General features: G+C 40.2%; 1 protein-coding gene across 9 annotated transcripts in view; it reads right to left on the bottom strand.

The window, feature by feature from the left end:
* Nucleotides 1-14,409: 14,409 nt before the first annotated feature.
* ZNF385B (zinc finger protein 385B) overlaps nt 14,410-18,736 on the bottom strand; it is a 337,178-nt gene continuing 332,851 nt past the window's right edge. For all 9 annotated transcript variants that reach the window (XM_043894304.1, XM_043894306.1, XM_043894305.1 and 6 more), the window contains 3 exons: nt 18,449-18,627; nt 17,264-17,365; nt 14,410-15,905 (listed from right to left, as the gene is read on the bottom strand). In XM_043894304.1, the coding sequence (XP_043750239.1) occupies nt 15,690-15,905; nt 17,264-17,365; nt 18,449-18,627 (497 nt within the window). In that variant the 3' untranslated portion in view covers nt 14,410-15,689. The remainder of the gene's footprint in view (nt 15,906-17,263; nt 17,366-18,448; nt 18,628-18,736) is intronic.

Genomic DNA, 18,736 nt, shown 5'->3' with positions numbered 1-18,736 from the left:
TCCCCTCTGCTCCCCAGAGAAGGAAATTAAAAACTGCACTGCACTGGGCTCTTGGTGGGCCATGGTTTTCCACTGCACTTGTGAATGGAGCTGAGCACGTCTGCAGTCACTCCAGACTGCTCCCTTCTTGACAGAACTGTCCTGAAGATGGGGCTGTGTGGACTGGGCAGGCGTCCCGGCCTCGGAGCCCTTGCAGCTGAAGCAGCATTTGCTCCTCAAGACTTCACTTCTGGCCCCCCTAAATGCCAGATTGCTCAAGTCCTTAAGGGTTTTGACTCATTCTAAACTGTCAAGTTTCCGCATTGCCTAAGAGCTTGGCTGCATTCACTCTGTTTGCTTGTAACAAGCAGCATTTTACCTACTTTCTGAGATGCTGAGAACGGGTAAGCAGGCCATGAGAATCAAAGTCCAAGCGCCGAGGGCTATGGGCCACTACTTCAGGCCTCAGGAAGTCAGTCCCAGAGCTGCAGCTCCACCCAGCTAGTCATACCCACTGACCTTATTGTGCAAACCCGGTTCCCCTCCTCCACAATCACAGATGGCAGGGCTTAGCTTCCAGGTGTGCAGCAGTGAAAACATGTGCAGGACGCCTTCCATTACCTGCTAGTTTCTCTCTTCAATGGCTAATTGAGGCAGAGCTACGCAATGGGAAATTTGGTGAACACGATTGCTTTTCTGCCTGTGATGGAAGTTTTCCAGCTTTGCTCTGCTAAGTGTTGTAAAAGATGCAGAAAAGGGAGTCACCTTTTTTTTTTTTTCTCTGAGATGTTCATGATTGGAGCACATGCTAATATTCATCAATGGCAGCCCTAAATAAGAAAGCCCTTTGCCACACCACTTGTACTTGGCTAGCAAAGTGGGGCAAAATTCAAAAGGAGGAAAGAAATTCAGGAGCACCTCCCTTCTTTTCTCTCTGTCATGGAAAATATGATCCTGGTTCTGTTGCTGTCTTCAGCTGTAGCAGGAGCATTTGACTCTGTGAGGATCCCCCTCTGGCTCAGTTTACAGATTCTGATCATAATGACATATGAGATCTTGGAGGGGAAATTAGATGACATCAGCACATGGAACAGCCTGGTGGGCTGCCGTCTATGGGGTCGCACAGAGTCGGACACTACTGAAGCGATTTAACAGCAGCAGACAGAAGCCAGCAAAATTCAAGCTCATAGCAGATAAAGATCATTTATAACCTTCTTAACACTGTTCAACATATGCCATGGTTCAGAAGCATCCTTGACTTTTCATAGCATTCATGTCTCTAGCTATCATTTATTGTTATTATTTATTAAGTATGTGGGATCATCTTTCCCCACCCTCATTATCATCATGATATAGCCCAATATCCTACATGGGATTTTGGAGTTAACCATAGAGGAATTTGTGTAGATTGTGGGCAATTAAGTAATTAATATTATTTACTCTAGCATCAACGGTCTAACAGATTATTCTGTGTCACTTAGGAATTTCTAATTTAGATAAGTAATTTTAGGAAGTTTACTTCCAGAGCTTAATTCTTTTTCATCAGAAGTTTAGCAGTAAATGATGACATTTTTCTCCCCAAATCTCCGTGAGCATAGTGCCAGATGACAGCTCAAATGCTCCGTAGGTCCATACCTAAGTGGGTTAGATGATGGTTTGACTGAGAAAAAAAAAATACATCACCTAACCAAATATTCTTCCGTCCCCCACTTAGAAAGCTGGTTTTTTTGGTTGTTGTTCCTCAGACTTACAAAATATATTTGCCTTCAGTAGTGATCAGGACACTAAATTCCTCTCACGGTCTTAGGTGTGGTCCCTCTTTAGCTTTAAATAATTGATAATCAATTAATGTATCTAATAATAACAAGTAATTAATAATAATGTATCTACACCTGGCTTCTCATTCAGGTCACCTAGACAGTTTGTCTTCCTGTCAGTGCCCAGGGCTTATCACCTACATTCTGCTTCAGTTGATGTAATGTTGAGATCATGGCTTTGCTATTTTTTGAAAGCTCCTCAGGTGATCCTCAGCCTGATTCATTTCAGTATTATCAGAAACAGAATAAATCAAGTTAAAAAAAATAGACACACATGAAAAGGAATCTACTAACCAATTTTTACTTTCCCTGAAGCTCTTAATAAAATCCTTTAGGGCCCGGTGAGAGTCTCTTTATTTTAGTATTCTTAGCCCTAGTGTCTGGCACCTCATGGCTTGTAGAATGAAGATGGTTATTTATTCCTATTGTGCAATAGTGATTTATATGTTTCAGAAGTCATTTCTTGACAACCTCAACTTATAAACACTATGGAACATCTGAAAGTAAACAAAAGAAGGAAAAAAGAAAAAAAATGCTTCAGTTGAGCAGTTAAAACATATGTCAAAAAACCAAACATGGTTCTAATACACTTTATTCCTGGGAGCATCCTTCAGGCTGCTCGGGGAGCTCTGTTCTTACTTTACACACAGTTCTACTGGTCTTGCTTCTCTGGTTTTCCATTCACAGAAACTTGGAGGAGTGACAAAGGAAAGTGACACATCACAAAAGGAAACAGTGAAATTCAGAGAATATGATAGTTGGGGGACTATTTAGGTGAAGGCGAATAGTTGTACATTTCCAGCAGCCCTGACTTGTGCCCCTCATTCATTTATTTACTGGGATTCATGAGTACAAGGTACCATTCTGGGTGTATGGGGACGACACAGGTGAACCCTTTCATTGAGTAGGAGTGAGTATTTACCTTGGCTCCAGTTTCATTATTCTTGCTCTTGAGTTGCTTAAAATACAGTAGTGTCAAGCTGCTGCTGCTTAGTTTTCACATAGCATTTTTTGCTGTCCAGAGCAAAACCAGGCCATAGTTCAGGTCATTCTGTGGCCACGTAACTGTCTCTCTGGTCTACGTAGCCTTCTCTAACCCCTACTTTATATTTCTACCAAAAAGATCTCTTTAAATGTAAATCTGATCATATGACTCCCAATTAAAATCCTGTGGCTCAGACTGTAAAGCATCTGCCTACAATGCGGAAGACCTGGGTTCAATCCCTGGGTCAGAAAGATCCCCTGGAGAAGGAAATGGCAACCCACTCCAGTACTCTTGCCTGGAAAATCCCATGAACAGAGGAGTCTGGTAGGCTACAGTCCATATGGTAGCAAAGAGTCGGACACGACTGAGCGACTTGTCAAGATGATACCACAGGCCACACGACTTCTACATGAAGTTCTTCATGACTGATCCACAACTGTCTCCCAGCTATTACCCATACTGTTTCCCATGTTCAGGTTCTATGAACTGCTCACACTTTCCTCTATATGCTGTATTTCATACTTCTGTCTCTTTGCTCATGCTGTTCCTTCTTTTCGGAAAGCTTTTTCTTTTTCCCACTTTAGCTATGCTGTTCTCCAGAAAGTCTTCCTTGACATCTACTCACTCTGCATATGTGCCACCCCCACCCACTGGGACCAATGTCTTGCATGTGCTTTTATTATGCACTGAAATCATGTTCAGGACTGTTGTCTTCAAAAACAACTCCTCCCGTTACCATCCCCTGGCTTCCCAGCATTTTAAGTAACCTGAAATCAGGAACTGTTCTTAAAATTTCACTGTCTTTCCAGAGTCTGACATCAACAATAAATGACTGCTACAGGAGATTAAACTGAAACCTCTTTCCCATCCATTTTCCCATTTTTATTACTCAGATGTCACGTCTCAGCAGGAACTTCTGTAAGTAGTTCACAAGCCCAGCATTGCTACAAATGGTTCCCAGGATTTAGATGAGGAGTAAAGCTCTGAAAGTAGTGAGCAGTCTTGGAGGCTGTCTGGGATGAATGTGTGAGTTACCTCATCTCTGGAGCTTTGTTTCCTCATCTGTTTCCTGGGTGTGTGCAGTGCTTATCATGCCAATAATATATTAGCTAAAAATTCATTGAGCATTTATTATGTATTGTTTTTATCAGGTCTTCACAATACATTTTGATATTTGCAGGACAAGTAGTGTCATTCTCATTTTATAGATGAGGCTACTGAGTCTCAAAGTTGCTTAAGATAAAGTGCCAGCAAGGTTAGGCTCTGGGGATTGGAATTTGGAGATTCTGATTTTTGTCCATTTTTCTTTCCATAACCATATGACATTTTCTGCATATGTGCCACAAATGATGGCTTTAATGATGAACTTGAATCATCAAGTAAATATTACAGATAATATATCATGTTTAAGAAGGCAGGACAATAAATTATAACTTTTAGAAAAGGTTCTATCTAAAAGTTCAAACAAAATCAAGAAAATGTGGTTCTAAAGGAACTAAGATTTGCATATGTGAAAAATAAACTTATTTGGACATCATATTCCCGGGTTTATAAGTCAGGCATTATATTAGCTAAATTTTAGTATCAAAGGATAGAGTTTCCTTGAGATGTATCCTAGAGTATTCCTCTATGTTTGCTTAAAGCCATGATTTTCCCAGTCCGTGACAATAATGGATAAATTTTAGAGATATTGCTTTAAAAGCCACCTTAAAATATCCTCTTACTTTTCTAGAATTGCTACTGAAGAACTAGGAACAATCTTCCATAAACACCTAAAACCTTTTTTCTCTTATTTCTCTTCTGAAATCAGAAGTAACTTGTTTCCTTTATTTGTCTTGAATCACTAGGTCCTCTTCCATATTGCAGATGACTTCTGTTTTGTTCTGCTTTTTTGTTTGCAAGGAGAAAAACAGGTGAATTGATTCCTAGGGCATTTAAAATCTTTGTTTCACTAAAAGTCTTTGATTGTTTGAAGATGGACCTCTTGGAGTCTTAATCTGAAGTCTGGTCTGAAAAGACATGGAAGTGTTAGTCACTCAGTCATGTTCAGCTCTTTGTAACCCTACGGGCTGTAGCCCACCAGGCTCCTCTGGTCCAGGGGATTCTCCAGGCAATACTGGAGTGGGTAGCCGTTCCCTTCTCTAGGCTATCTTCCAACCTAGGGATCGAATCCAGGTCTCCTGTATTGCAGGCAGATTCTTTACTGTCCGAGCCTCCAGGGAAGCCACAGGTCTGGTCTGCTCAGTGTGAGCTTTGGAAATATTTACTGCTTTCATCTGGCTCAGATGGTAAAGACTCACCTGTGATGCAGGAGACCCAGGTTCAAACTCTGGGTTAGGAAGATCCCCTGGAGAAGGAAACAGCAACCCACTCCAGTATTCCTGCCTGGGAAATTCCATGGACAGAGGAGGCTGGTGGGCTGAAGTCCAAGGAGTCGCAAAAAGTCAGACAAGACCGAGTTAATAACACTCACTTTTCTGGACTTGATATGCAACACTGCCTAGATCCATGAGTCACATATGTATCCTGAGGCCAATAATGCTTTTTTCAGTGTTATGAACCTGTCTCTCTTCTATCTTCTCCATGTTACACTGGGTGTGGGGGGCAGGGTGGGAGTGGGTACCTGTTAAGATGCAGATTATTGGGCATCACTCCTGCCCTCTGGAATAATAATCTCTAGTGGGAGGGGTGTGGTGCCCAGGAATATGCATTTTAACAAACTTTCCAGATGATCCTTCTAATATTGCCATTTGAGGATCCATGATCCAGGTGGTCCTTTGCACCTCAGTAAAGACTCAGCAGTCAGTTCAAATTTTTTTCCTACAGACAAAGCTAAGAGGCCATGATATTAAAAGACACTTGCTTTTTGGTAGAAAAGCTTTGACAAACCTAGACAGTGTATTAAAAAGCAGAGACATCACTTTGCTGGCAAAGGTCCATCTATTCAAAGCTATAGTCTTTCCAGTAGTCATGTACAGATGTGAGAGTTGGACCATGAAGAAAACTGAGCACTGACGAATTGATGCTTTTGAACTGTGGTGTTGGAGAAGACTCTTGAGTCCCTTGGACTGCAAGGAGATCAAACAAGTCAGTCCTAAAGGAAGTCAACCCTGAATATTCATTGGAAAAACTGATGCTGAAGCTCCAATACTTTGGCCACCTGATGCAAAGAGCTGACTCACTGGAAAAGACCCTGATGCTGGGAAAGATTGAAGGCAGGAGGAGAAGGGGACGACAGAGAATGAGATGGCTGGATGACATCACTGACTCAATGGACATGGATGTGAGCAAACGCCGGGAGATGGTGAAAGACAGGGAAGCCTGGCGTGCTGCAGTTCATGGAGTTGCAGAGTCGGACACAACTGAGCGATTGAACAACAACAAAAGCAAAGCAACCACCCTATTACAGAAGCACTGCTTTCTGGCTTGAGACCTGTGCTGCTTTTCTGCTCTTGCCTGGTGTTCTGTCTTCAAGCCAATTTCAGCGCTTAACTGCTCAGTATATTGATTTAAAATGGCCTCAGCCATGTTGTGAATTGTGAGTGAGAAATAAAGCCAGCCTTCTGTTTGAAAGGTGTGAACTTGACTACGAGCCATCTGTAATGACAATGCCTCTCAGGAGAGCCTCCTGTTACCTGGAGCTACACAGAGAAGCATACTGATCTTTATCTTAGAAAGACAGAAATCAAAGTGCAACGTGTTCCTTCACTATATGGCTTTCCTATTTATCATGCAAGCTTTGATTTTAACGTTTAGTCCCATACGTGCCATGAGTTTATATGCAGTGGAAAGTGAAATGGTTTTGGCATCCAAATAATGAATTCTCTTAAGGGAAGTGCCAGCATGGGATTCCAACTGCCTGATAGAAAGGAGAGTTTGTGTTTTACATTATCCTTTTATCATTTGAAACTTCTGGGTTCTGTAGGTTAAATGCTGTCAGCTGCTCTTCAAAGAAATTTTACTAGCTCTTCACTCTTAGTTCTTACATAGTTTGCGCTTTTTATGCATTTGATTCTTCCCCTCTGCCTAAATTACAGAGGATGAAACATCAGATGATATGCCTAAAATGGCTGTCATCTCAGAGAAGGAACAAGGAGACTGCTTTTTCTTTCAGTTGGTGGCCTAGTGACCAGATTATGTATTTTATAATAAAAATGCACTTCCAGTCAACAGTGAAAGGTGAATTCATTTTGATCTTATAATAATGTCATGGAGTTGTATGAATCTAGGCATTGGTTATGCAATTGCCATAGGATTGGTGTTTAGTAATAAAAGACACAGAACTGGTTGAACAACAGAACTTAGAACATGAGACAGATGAGAAGAATCTATATAAGAGGCATGGAGAATCATAGATCTGAAGAGGCTATTTACATTATTTAAATTATTGGGCGTTTCCTTTTTTAAAGTAATCTTATTACAATTTCTCAATATGTCAGCAAAACAGTCTTTCTCAAGGCAGAAGAGAAATCTGAAGTAACAGTAAAACTCCTTTTTTGCTTTTTATCATTGTTTTTATTTGATATTTATTAGGCATTTATTTTCCAATTATAATTTCTTGGGGTCTTTTAAAATTGTCCCTCTGTCATTATATAGTGGAGGTCATCTATTTTGGTTTTAACAGGGTAACTGATTATATTTACATGGTCCTGAAATAGCAACATGTGTTCTTTGTAAAAAAAAATGCAAAAATTTACCAAAAATTATGAATAAAATATAAATTCACATGAAAATCTACAACTCAGGGGTAACGTCTATCAGTCTGGATAACTCTTTTATCAGACACTTCTCCAAGTATACATACAAACAAACAGATAGTTTTAAACTTTAATGCAAATGTGATCAAACTCAACATGCTGTTCTAACCTTTTATTTCCCCCACTAGGACACATATCATCAACATCTTTTCATAATTACAGAATTATGTCATTGTGCTATTTCCCACTGTGTAAGTTCCATAATTTATTTACTCATCCCTATAAATGAACTTTTCCCCTGCTATTTTGAAACGTACTTCCAGACTCATAGTACCACTCTATATATATCAGGTAGCTGAAAAAAGAATTTCAATGCTATTAAGAACTCTGCATCAGATTAGTAAACTGAGTCTCAGAAAGGCTGTTACAAAAAAGGCAGAGTAAATGGAAATGCCTATACAAAAAAAACACAAAAAACTCTACATCAGATTTAGACGTAAGCATTAACCAAGTTACAGTAACATTAAGCATTATGACACATTCTATCTCTTCAGCTATTTTTAATAGCCTTCTATTTTCAGCCTTGATAAATAAACTTGTAAATTTGTGTTGAACCAGACTTAAACTGTCATTATCCCATTATTTTTCATCTGAGTGAAATTATTGAGGCAGATGTTTTGAGGAGATGAAGAAGGCTGGTATCTTTCAGAGCGCAAAGTGATTTTGGAATGTAAAGAAATTCTTTGAGTTGAGCTTCACTGAAGTTTGTAACTTACCCATTTTCCTGAACTATGAAACTATAAATATCTGGGCTAAGGAATAATTTCTCTTGATAAACAAACGATTAAGAAATACTGTAGACACTAAAAACAAATCTTAAATTTACAGTGTTAATGTCCTAAAATAAAGCTTTGGACATGGAATTCCTGGGTCCAAGATTATGGGTAATTGACATAATGATACATATAATTCTAGAAAAGTCAAAGCAATTTTTATTAATACAAACTGCATGAATGTATCTGTTTCCCCACTCTCACTGACATAAGGTTTAGAGAATTTATAATTTGTCAATATGCTAGATCAAAAAAATGTTGATTTAATTTGTATTTCTTAATGATGATAAATATCTCTTCATATTTAATAAGCATTGGTATATATTTTGCCTTTTCTGGGCTACCTCTTTGCCTGTTTGCTATTGAACTTCTCATCTTTCTTCTCTGAGAGAGTTCCCTCACTTCATTTTATGACTTCTCTGTATAATAAAGATATGAAATTATATGTCACATTTAATATTTTCTTAATTTGTCTTGCATGTTTAAATCCTCCTTATAGTGTCTTTCAATTTTCTATATCAGAAAGAAGTTTATTTTTGTAACAGTAATAATTTTTTAATAATACAAAGATTTTGATTTTCTACAATCTGAAATTCTGTTTTTGTTATACAGAATACAAGATTTATAAACTTCAAACAACTCTGTGATATATAAACACTTTGCATTTATTTTGGCTCTATTATTTTAGTACTATTTCTATTTGCATTATACTCTTGTGAATAAAAACATCAACTTACAATGAATGGATTTGCTATTCTCCATTACAGATGTGTTTTTGAGTCTTCAGTTCAGTTTAGTTCAGTCACTCAGTTGGACTGGCCCGACTCTGCGACCCCATGAACTGCAGCACGCCAGGCCTCCTGTCCATCACCAACTCCCAGAGTCGACCCAAACCCATGTCCATCAAGTCGATGATGCCATCCAACCATCTCATCCTCTGTCGTCCCCTTCTCCTCCTGCCCTCAATCTTTCCCAGCATCAGGGTCTTTTCAAATGAGTCAGCTCTTCGCATCAGGTGGCCAAAGTATTGGAGTTTCAGCTTCAACATCAGTCCTTCCAATGAACACCCAGGACTGATCTCTCTTAGAATGGACTGGTTGGATCTCCTTGCAGTCCAAGGGACTCTCAAGAGTCTTCTCCAACACCACAGTTCAAAAGCATCAATTCTTTGGCACTCAGCTTTCTTTATAGTCCAACTCTCACATCCATACATGACCACTGGAAAAACCATAGCCTTGACTAGATGGGACCTTTGTTGGCAAAGTAACGGCCATGCTTTTTAATATGCTGTCTAGGTTGGTCATAACTTTCCTTCCAAGGACTAAGCATCTTTTAATTTCATGGTTTCAATCACCATCTGCAGTGATTTTGGAGCCCAGAAAAATAAAGTCAGCCACTGTTTCCACTGTTTCCCCATCTATATGCCATGAAGTGATAGGACCGGATGCCACAATCTTAGTTTTCTGAATGTTGAGCTTTAAGTCAACTTTTTCACTCTCCTCTTTCACTTTCATCAAGAGGCTCTTTAGTCTAGGTTAACACCAAAAACTCAAAAATTGGCTAATTTGAGAAAATCTTAATTAAAATTTAGAAATTAAAAATTAAAAAATTAATTTATCTACTTACTATGAAACCTTGTTTAGGAAACTGTAATTTACAGAAACATTTTTACATGTTAATTTTATTTGCTTCTCAGAATTACCCTGTGAGTTGGGTATCATTATGTCTGTTTTATGTATGTGAAACACTGAAGCATTGAGAAATTACATAAGATCATTTTCTGACATAAGGTCATAGAACTAATGAGTATACGAAATGACCAGAGCTTCAGTTCAGGTCTTTTGAGTGCAGAATATGTATTATTCTTTTTAATTCTCCTCTAGTCTAATTTTACTTTTCTACTATAATAAAAATGAAAAACAGATGCTTAATGACAAGCTTGTCCAATCATCTGTAGATAACTGACTTCTCTAAAATGAATAATGTGACATAAAGATATTTTCATTGCATCCACAGAAGGGATTGATCTGACAACCTGAGGTTTGATATAGTCTGAGCATTTAGTGAGGAGAAGAAGAACACATTATATTGTCATTTTGGCTTTAGAAATTTTAGCCAAAGAAATCAGGGCAGTTCCCGACAGTCCCTTTTCATAGCTGCTGAAAACGTGCATCATATCCCTGATGAATTCTCCTGTGGAGCTAATTACCTGGAGGAAAGAAGGAGGCAAAGATGAGCATCCCCTGTGGACTTTTCTCTTGCAATATACATTTTCTCCTCAACCCACCAAGGCACCAGAAACTGGCATTTTCTCAGAGAGGCCATGTAACCTGAAATATTAATTGAGGGCCGACAGATTAGCAAAACAAATATCTGGTAGAAAGAAAACTATAAGCAGAGACCAGAATCCATACAGCAGACCTAGAGTGGTGAAATGAAATTCTTCTGCCTGTTACCTGAAGATGCTTGTGCTTATCAAGGGTGTATATCTTTATGTGTTTTTTTTCTGTTGTTTGTTTTTGGGGGCCACGCCATGCGGCATGCAGGATCCTAGTTCCCCAACCAGGGATCGAATCCATGCCCCTGCTTTGGAAGCTCAGAAAGTCTCAACCACTGGACCACCAGGAAGTCCCAAACATGTATGTCTTGATGCTGACTTATCTATCAAGGAGTTCCCGCTCATCTTCCCCTCTTGCCATGATCCCTCTCTCTGATGGCAGCTCAGGCGGTGGGCACCTATTCCTCAAAACAGCCTCAAACTCATTCTCCTCAGTTAATCTCTTTAGACTCCCAAAAGGAGACGTAGCACAACAGGATTTTTACCTGATGCTCTATTAGTTCTTTCTCCTTTTTCTCCCCCCAATGGGAATACCTTGGTTCTCTTTCTCAGCTACGTTAACTGTAGTGTAACTTGCTTTAAAGCACTTTCTGAGAGAAAATTTACACAACCACAACCATTTCTGCTCCAGAAAATAAGATTTCTCTTAGGGCAGAGAAGGAACAACTCAAGGGTGATATGTTTTGTGCATAATATAAAAGGATTCTTTTTTTCTTTCATAATACTTTAATCTTGTTAAACAGGTATCAAAACAGCTTTAAGTTAGAGGCATCTGCAGCTACATATTTCCCTGTCCTGGTCCTATCAATGTCAATATACCATTGACATTTACTTATTGCAAGTTCCTTCCTCTGTCTATTTGTGACTGCATTTCACAGTGTGCCTTTACAAATCTCACCATTTAGCTTTTAACACCCAGGAGGTCACTTCTCTCCTGAACAATTATGGTACTTGAGAAGAAGAGGAATACTCCTGAGACAAGTGTTGCCAGATTTAGCAAATAAAAATACAAGCTGTCCACTTAAATATGAATTTCAGATAGACAACAAATATTGTTTGGTATACACATGTTCAAGATACTTATTTATGGAACATACTAGTCTATGTGTAATGTCATAATAAAGATTATTAAAACCTTATGCTAAAAATTATTCATTACCTATCTGAAAATTTAATGAGGTATTTTTATATTTTATCTGGCAATCCTATGTGAGACCAGTTTTTAGATTCTATAGAGACCAGAGGTGGACTATGTCAGAGTAAGCAGCAAATTTTTTAACTTTCTGAATAAGCAGGGGGTAGAATAGTAGTCTTTTCCCACTAGAAATGGCATAGGAAGGGGTACTAGTTCAAATTAATATACCCCTCAGGTTTGATCCATTCTGCCACCTCAGAATCAGGGTGGATGATAAGATATATCTGCTTGATAGTGTTTTATAAATCACTGCTTGAAGCTATTCTTGGCTTCTTTTGCATCTTAATTAATTGTTATTCTTTCATACTTCTTCCCTGAGGGATTTTTAAAAACTTAGACTCTATAATAATCAGTAAATTCCTAGGTCTATTTGTATATAGATATTTAAGATTTTTGAGGATTGGTAAGATTTAATGAGATTTAGAATGAAATGTAATTGTCAATAGTGTCTATTTAAAAAAAAAAGCTTCTCTAGAGTTGAACTAAAACACAGTTCCTTCAAAATATGTCTGAAGGTCCAACAAAGGTTTAATGTAACTACCAGTGGTGAGAATTCAAAAGAGTCATATTGAAAATCCCCCTCAAATTCTGAGGGCTTCCTTTGTGGCTCAGTGGATGAAGAATCCACCTGCAATGCGGGAGATCTGGGTTCGATCCCTGGGTTGGAAAGATCTGCTGGAGAAGGGAAAGGCTGCCCACTCCAGTATTTCGGACTGGAGAATTTCAGGGACTGTATAGTCCATGTGGTAGCAAAGAGTTCAACACGACTGAACGACTTTCACTTTCAAATTCTGAATGTAAAACTGGAATCTTAATAGACACTAAAACTGACCTGATTATAAGTCTAGAATATTGAGGTCAACACATGTCAAACAGTTGGAGTAACTCTTTGATAAAGGAAGTCTGTTGCCACATTTCACAGCTGCACAGTCATCCACTAGCCTTAATATTTTAGAAACGAGAATTTAGCTCCTACTTCAACCCCTATTTTTCTCAACTTAAAAAACTGACATAGTCTGGACTTAAGATGGAGGAAAACAGAATCTATAAAAGCCACAAGGTGGCAATAGTGGTAAAGAATCCGCCAACGCAGAAGGCACAAGAGATATGGTTTCAATCCCTGGGTTGGGAAGATCCCTTGGTAGGAAGTGGCAACCCACTCCAGTATTCTTGCCTGGAAAATTCCATGGACAGAGGAGCCTGGTGGGCTACAGTCCATAGGGCTGCAGAGAGTCGGACATGACTAGCACAATAACTATAAAGCTACTACCAGTTCAGTTTGGTTCAGTCGCTCAGTCGTGTCCGACTCTTTGGTTGTCCATCACCAACTCCCAGAGTTTACTCAAACTCATGTCCATTGAGTCGGTGATGACATCTAACCATCTCATCCTGTCGTCCTCTTCTCCTCCTGCCTTCAATCTTTCCCAACATCAGGGTCTTTTCAAAGAAGTCAGCTCTTCACATCAGGCAGCCAAAATATTGGAGTTTCAGCTTCAACATCAGTCCTTCCAATGAACACCCAGGACTGATTTCCTTTAGGATGAACTGGTTGGATCTCCTTGCTACTACCACTTCCCTCAAAATTCTATAACATAGTAGTAGATTAAAGATGGCCAAAAATTCTTTTCTCAAAGTGAATAATCTCTTTCCCTTTGAATCTAGATTGATCTCAGGGACTTGCTTGATCAATAGAATGCAGCATGTAAGTGACATGCTGGGAGTTTTGAGACAATTTTATAGGAAGCCTTTTGACTTCCATCTAGAACTTCTTCATATACTCTCTCTGGGAGTCCTGAGTTACTAGATAACTACCTGAGACCACTTAGCTGGGAAGACCACCCAAAGGCCCTTGAACTGATCCAGTAGAGTCTAGCTTCCTAGTCCCTCCATCTAGGCAAACATATGAGCAAAGCTATTTTGGCCTCCACACCAGCCCATTTACCAGCCAAATACTACCCAGGGATCTTTTATTGAGGACTCAGGAACAGTACAGCCCAGCTGAGCCTTGCTAGAATTACTGACCCCCTGAGATTGTGATACGATAAAATGGTTTTATCTTAAGCCACTATGTATTAGAGTAGTTCATTAAGCAGATAACCAGAAAAAACAAGGATTTATTGCTCTTTACACTTAAAAACAGAATGAAGTGGAAGAAAAGAAGGATAGGCTGATTAGAGAAGGTCAAAGGGGAGAGTGGAATCAGCTCCTCTAAAACGAGATCATTGTGTTGGACTTGAATAAAAGATGAGTTAGGGATTTAGAAGACTCAGGGAATGTTTAAAAACTATGTCAAAATTTTTGGCAGGCTGCTACTGTGATTTTGGGTCACACTTACAACTCTGGTCCAACTTCTTAGAGATTCAGAGGGAAAACAGCAGTAAAGTCTCGCTTCATGCAGATGCTGTGAACAGTAATGAATAAACATGACAAATAAATATGCTGAAAATAAGAAGTGAAAATGCTAAATATGTTAGAAGCAATCTTTACACCTACTGAAAATCCTTCATCAGATGATTTCAAGTTGGAGGTGTCTCAGGAGAAAATAACTTTGAAAATACAAACAGATTTTATTTTTTGTACTTTTATTGAAAAGGTACATTTAAAAAAATACACAGACATTTTACCATTTACAGATTGCAGATATAGATGCTCTAAAAGAGTTCATTCTATTTTGCTGTCTTATACCTCTTGCCCCTGATATCACAAACATTCCAGTCTTGTTGATATCAGCTTAGAAACGGGGGCATGGGAGCATGACCTGCAACAGATTTCAGTGAACAGAAAGACAGATTGTTCAATTATAAATTTTTTTAATCTTCTGTACATTATTGCATTAGGGAGCCACAAAATTATGTAGCATCATTACAAATGAAAACAGGTTAAAAATGAAGAAGATAATGACGTAGAAATACATAGATTCATTGTCTTCTTGCAGAGTGCACGAGAGGTGCAAAAATGTGCAATTTAGGAAGCTCGTTTTCTGTTTGTATACATTTGCTTAGCAACTCAAAACTGGTGAGGAAGCTCCAAAATAAGTTAAACAAAAATAGCAGACAGGTAGTAATCAGAGCTATGTTATATGGCTTTCTATTTCGTTTAAATATCACCAAATAAAATGTAAAACAAAGAAAATACATTATTTTATCTTCTGTTCTCTCAAAGAGAAAATTCAAAGCTACTTTGCTTCCTAACATTTACACAGCAACTAAAAATGTTTAATTCAGACAAGAAATACAGATCTAGTACTACACAGGATACAACAGCACTTGGGTCTAAAACAGTACAGATCCCTGTCAACAAGGGTACACCAGAAGGAAAACGCGGTGATGCGTCGCTAAGATGGTAGCCACAAGCAAGCACTTGTGTTCATCTATTTTGTTCCACACTAGAATGTGCCCAGTTGGATTCCAGGATTATTTACAGACGTGTGAGGAAGACCCTAGTTTTTCAAGTCTGTCAGGAAAATATTCCATATTGTTTCTAAGCCAGATCACACCCATGGAAAAATCGTCAGAGAATGATATATATGCACATATATATTTTTTTCTGACAAACACATTTGCAAGAAACTCAGTATTTCAGATACACAAACTGAATGGGGGAGGGCAGGGGGAGGAAAGAGGGAGGCAAAGCTTGTGCTGCTCAGGTTCCGAAATTCCAGGAGCGACCCCCCCCAAAACACTCTTGAATCTCAGGGACTTACTCTTTGGAGTCGGCTCAGGGAGGCCTGCTGCATTCTGCAGCGGGGGGCCGCACTGCCACTGAAAACGCTCCAACTGCCGAATCCTTTTGGCTTTCCTGCCCTACTTCCCTACGGCCTCAACCGCCTGGGGGCTTGCGGAACCTCAGTACGGGGCGAAGAGGATGGAGGCGGGGGTCGCGCGGATGGGGCCGTGGCCCGGCCTCAGCAGAGCGGGCGGGATGGCTGCGGCCTGGAAGAGCGAGGCCGACGGCCGCGGCGGCAGAGACAGCGCGGAGGACACGGCGGCCGCCGCCAGGGGCGAGGACAGGAAGGCCGGGGCCAGGGGCTTCATCATGTCCTTCTGGAATGCAAGTTTGGCCTGGCAGAGGGAGAAAACCAGGAGTGGGGTGGGGAGAGAGTTTTGAATGATGGCAGCACTGATAATATTTTCCTAAGTAAAAACTAACATTCAGAAGTCAAAATTTAAAAATCTTGACCCCTCTAGATTATTTTCACAAAGCTTGGTTTCAAAGTCTCTTGGCATATCTTAACTATAATTTGTTTCCATTTCAACGCTTGTCTGGTGGGTCCTTGCCCCTGGGCACTAAAATGGAGGAAAGCCTCTATGAATAGATACTGAAGCTATTTTATGCTGCAGCTCACAAGGAAAAACCAAACATGCCCAGAAGTTTTCCTGTGTAGATTGTGGAGGAGCTCCATTCAAAATTCTGGCTTGTCTTAACCCACAATGAGGCTTTTAAGAGAATGTGCCTTACCCTTCACCTCACATCTTAAAAAAGCTGCACTGGGTTAGGTAACTGGAGTTCGGGACAGTGGGGACCCATGAGGAGTTAAGAAGACACAGTCAGTTTATACCTCTCTGAAAATCTGCAGCTAACTCAGAGTTATCATTGGTAATGATTGTAAGAAATCCCAGGTGGAATCTGTAAAGTAAGAAACCATTCTTAAACCCTCTCTTTTGCAATCAGGAGGAGCTTTGCAAGCTGGATTTGCTTAATGCTCGTAACACCTGCTTGCAGCATCCATGGAGCTTTGGAAAAGCTGGGGGTAATGTCAGTATCACCTCTAGCTGGCCAATCCCAGCTTTCAGGCTCAGATAGAACACCACACTGGGCTGAGTCCCAGGGAGATTAGGAAATCCTTCCATCTGGGCATTTATATGACATCTATTGGTGGAGCCCATTGATATTTTTGCAAAGAAATGGAAAATAGCACATAATGAGAGCAGGTAAGACAGGCTAACTCTCAACATGCCTGCTAGACAGGGAAAGGGAGAGGAATACACACAACCCATGTGCTTTCTGGAAAAACAGAAAAACACCCCAGAAGGGAGGAGGATATTAAGTAGATGCACTTCATTTTTGGAAAGCAGTCCCTTTCCCCAAGTGTAACATGCTCCAAGATTCCTCAGGCATCACTGCCCTTGTTCCCAAGACTTTATTTTTGTTTATATGCTAAAGAAGGGAATCTTCAGAAAAGGTCCTGTGAACAGTAAAGTACTGGCCCTTAAAGAGGTTCAGTTTCTTTCTTCTAAGCAATCTATCTTCAAGGTGTCCTACAGAAGGGACTAAGTTCCTTCTAAATTTCCTCTCTATGAGGGCTATTTAAATTCAAAACCCTTTCAGGACCAATTGTCCCCAGACCTTCCTTACCCACAGTCTCTGCCCCAGCCAGCAGGGCTGCCCCACAACAGGTGAGCAGGCAAGGTGAACTTACTGCTAAAATGCTTGGGCTCCGCTGGAGTTTGTTGTAAGGGCTGTATTTCGGCTTTAATGGCTTCCCAGCAACTCGATCCTTATGCCTTCGGCTAGAAATGTGCTGAAAAAAGTTTGATGCATTAGCTGAATCGAAGTGTGAGTTTTATGCTATGTAAAATGTATTTCTTAGACAGAATAATATGTCTGGTTCCTGAAAATAGTACATGCTGAGATCAGGTTAAGAGCTGGTTCCTTCATCCCCAGTTCTAGGTCCCTGGTTCCGTGGTGGTGTGGGTAAGATCACCACACTCTCTGAATTAAGATTTGCTCCCCATTACATTGTCACGCCTCTCTCCCTTTCCTTTCTCTATGGCACTCCTTCAACTTTGCCTGGTATTACCACTGTGACTAGGGGCTTCCCAGGTGGCACTAGGGGTAAAGAATCTGCCTGCCAATCTAGGAGATGTAAGAGACACAGGTTAGATCCCTGGGTTGGGAAGATCCCCTAGAGAAGAACATGGCAACCCACTCCAGTGTTCTTGCCTGGAGAAATCCCATGAACAGAGGAGCCTGGTGGGCTACAGTCCACGGGGCACAGAGTCGGATGGGGCTGAACAGGCATGCATGCGCCACAGTGACTGATGAATCTGTCTCCCTAAGCAGATTTTGGGTCCTTGGAAGACAGACTGAACCTCTACTATCTTAGAAGTCCCTGTTCAGCTGTAAGCTCCAAGTGACCGCGGTGCTCCTTGGTCTATAACACCAAGCCTGGAATCTGACATGTAGTAATAGTAAGTGAAAAGTAAAAGTGTCAGTCGCTCAGTCGTGTCCAACTCTTTGCGACTCCATGGACTGTAACCCACCAGGCTCCTCTGCCCACGGGATTCTCCTGGCAAAAATACTGGAATGGGTTGCCATGCCCACCTCCAGGGATCTTCCCAACAGAGAGATGGAACTCAGGTCTCCCTCGTTGCAGGCAGATTCTTTACCATCTGAGCCACCAGGGAAGCCTGTAGTAACAGTAGGTGCACAGATATTTAGTACTAACTTTTTCTTCCACATAGCACTTGCATGTTGTATATCATAGGCATCCTATAAGGTCAGGAAATTTAACTGTGAGCACAGTGAGAACCATTAATATAGACTAGGGATACAGTCAAAAGGATACCCAAGCAACAGTGACTGCTAATTCAGGGTACATTACCTGTTTGAGTTGAATTTCTGAATTAACGTGAACATCACAGATTTCACAATGAAATGTCTTGTTCTGTAGTCCTGACCCCTTACTGCCATTCTGCATCTTTAATCTTGATCCAGGTCTTGGATAGGACTTAATTGGGCCAGCCCCATTACGAGCTTCAACCATAGTCTTGTGTTTAGATCCTAAGACAGAAAGAAATATATAGTAATTAGCTATTTAAGAACTATATGAAGCTCTTGAAAAGTTTATCTTTTGGTTGAATTTCTCAAAACTTTTTGAAATGACCTTTTT

Source organism: Cervus elaphus, chromosome 33 (assembly GCF_910594005.1).
Source record: "Cervus elaphus chromosome 33, mCerEla1.1, whole genome shotgun sequence".
Taxonomy (NCBI): domain Eukaryota; kingdom Metazoa; phylum Chordata; class Mammalia; order Artiodactyla; family Cervidae; genus Cervus; species Cervus elaphus.
Note: the sequence above shows the minus strand (reverse complement) of the source record. Positions and strands in the feature narration are given on the sequence as shown.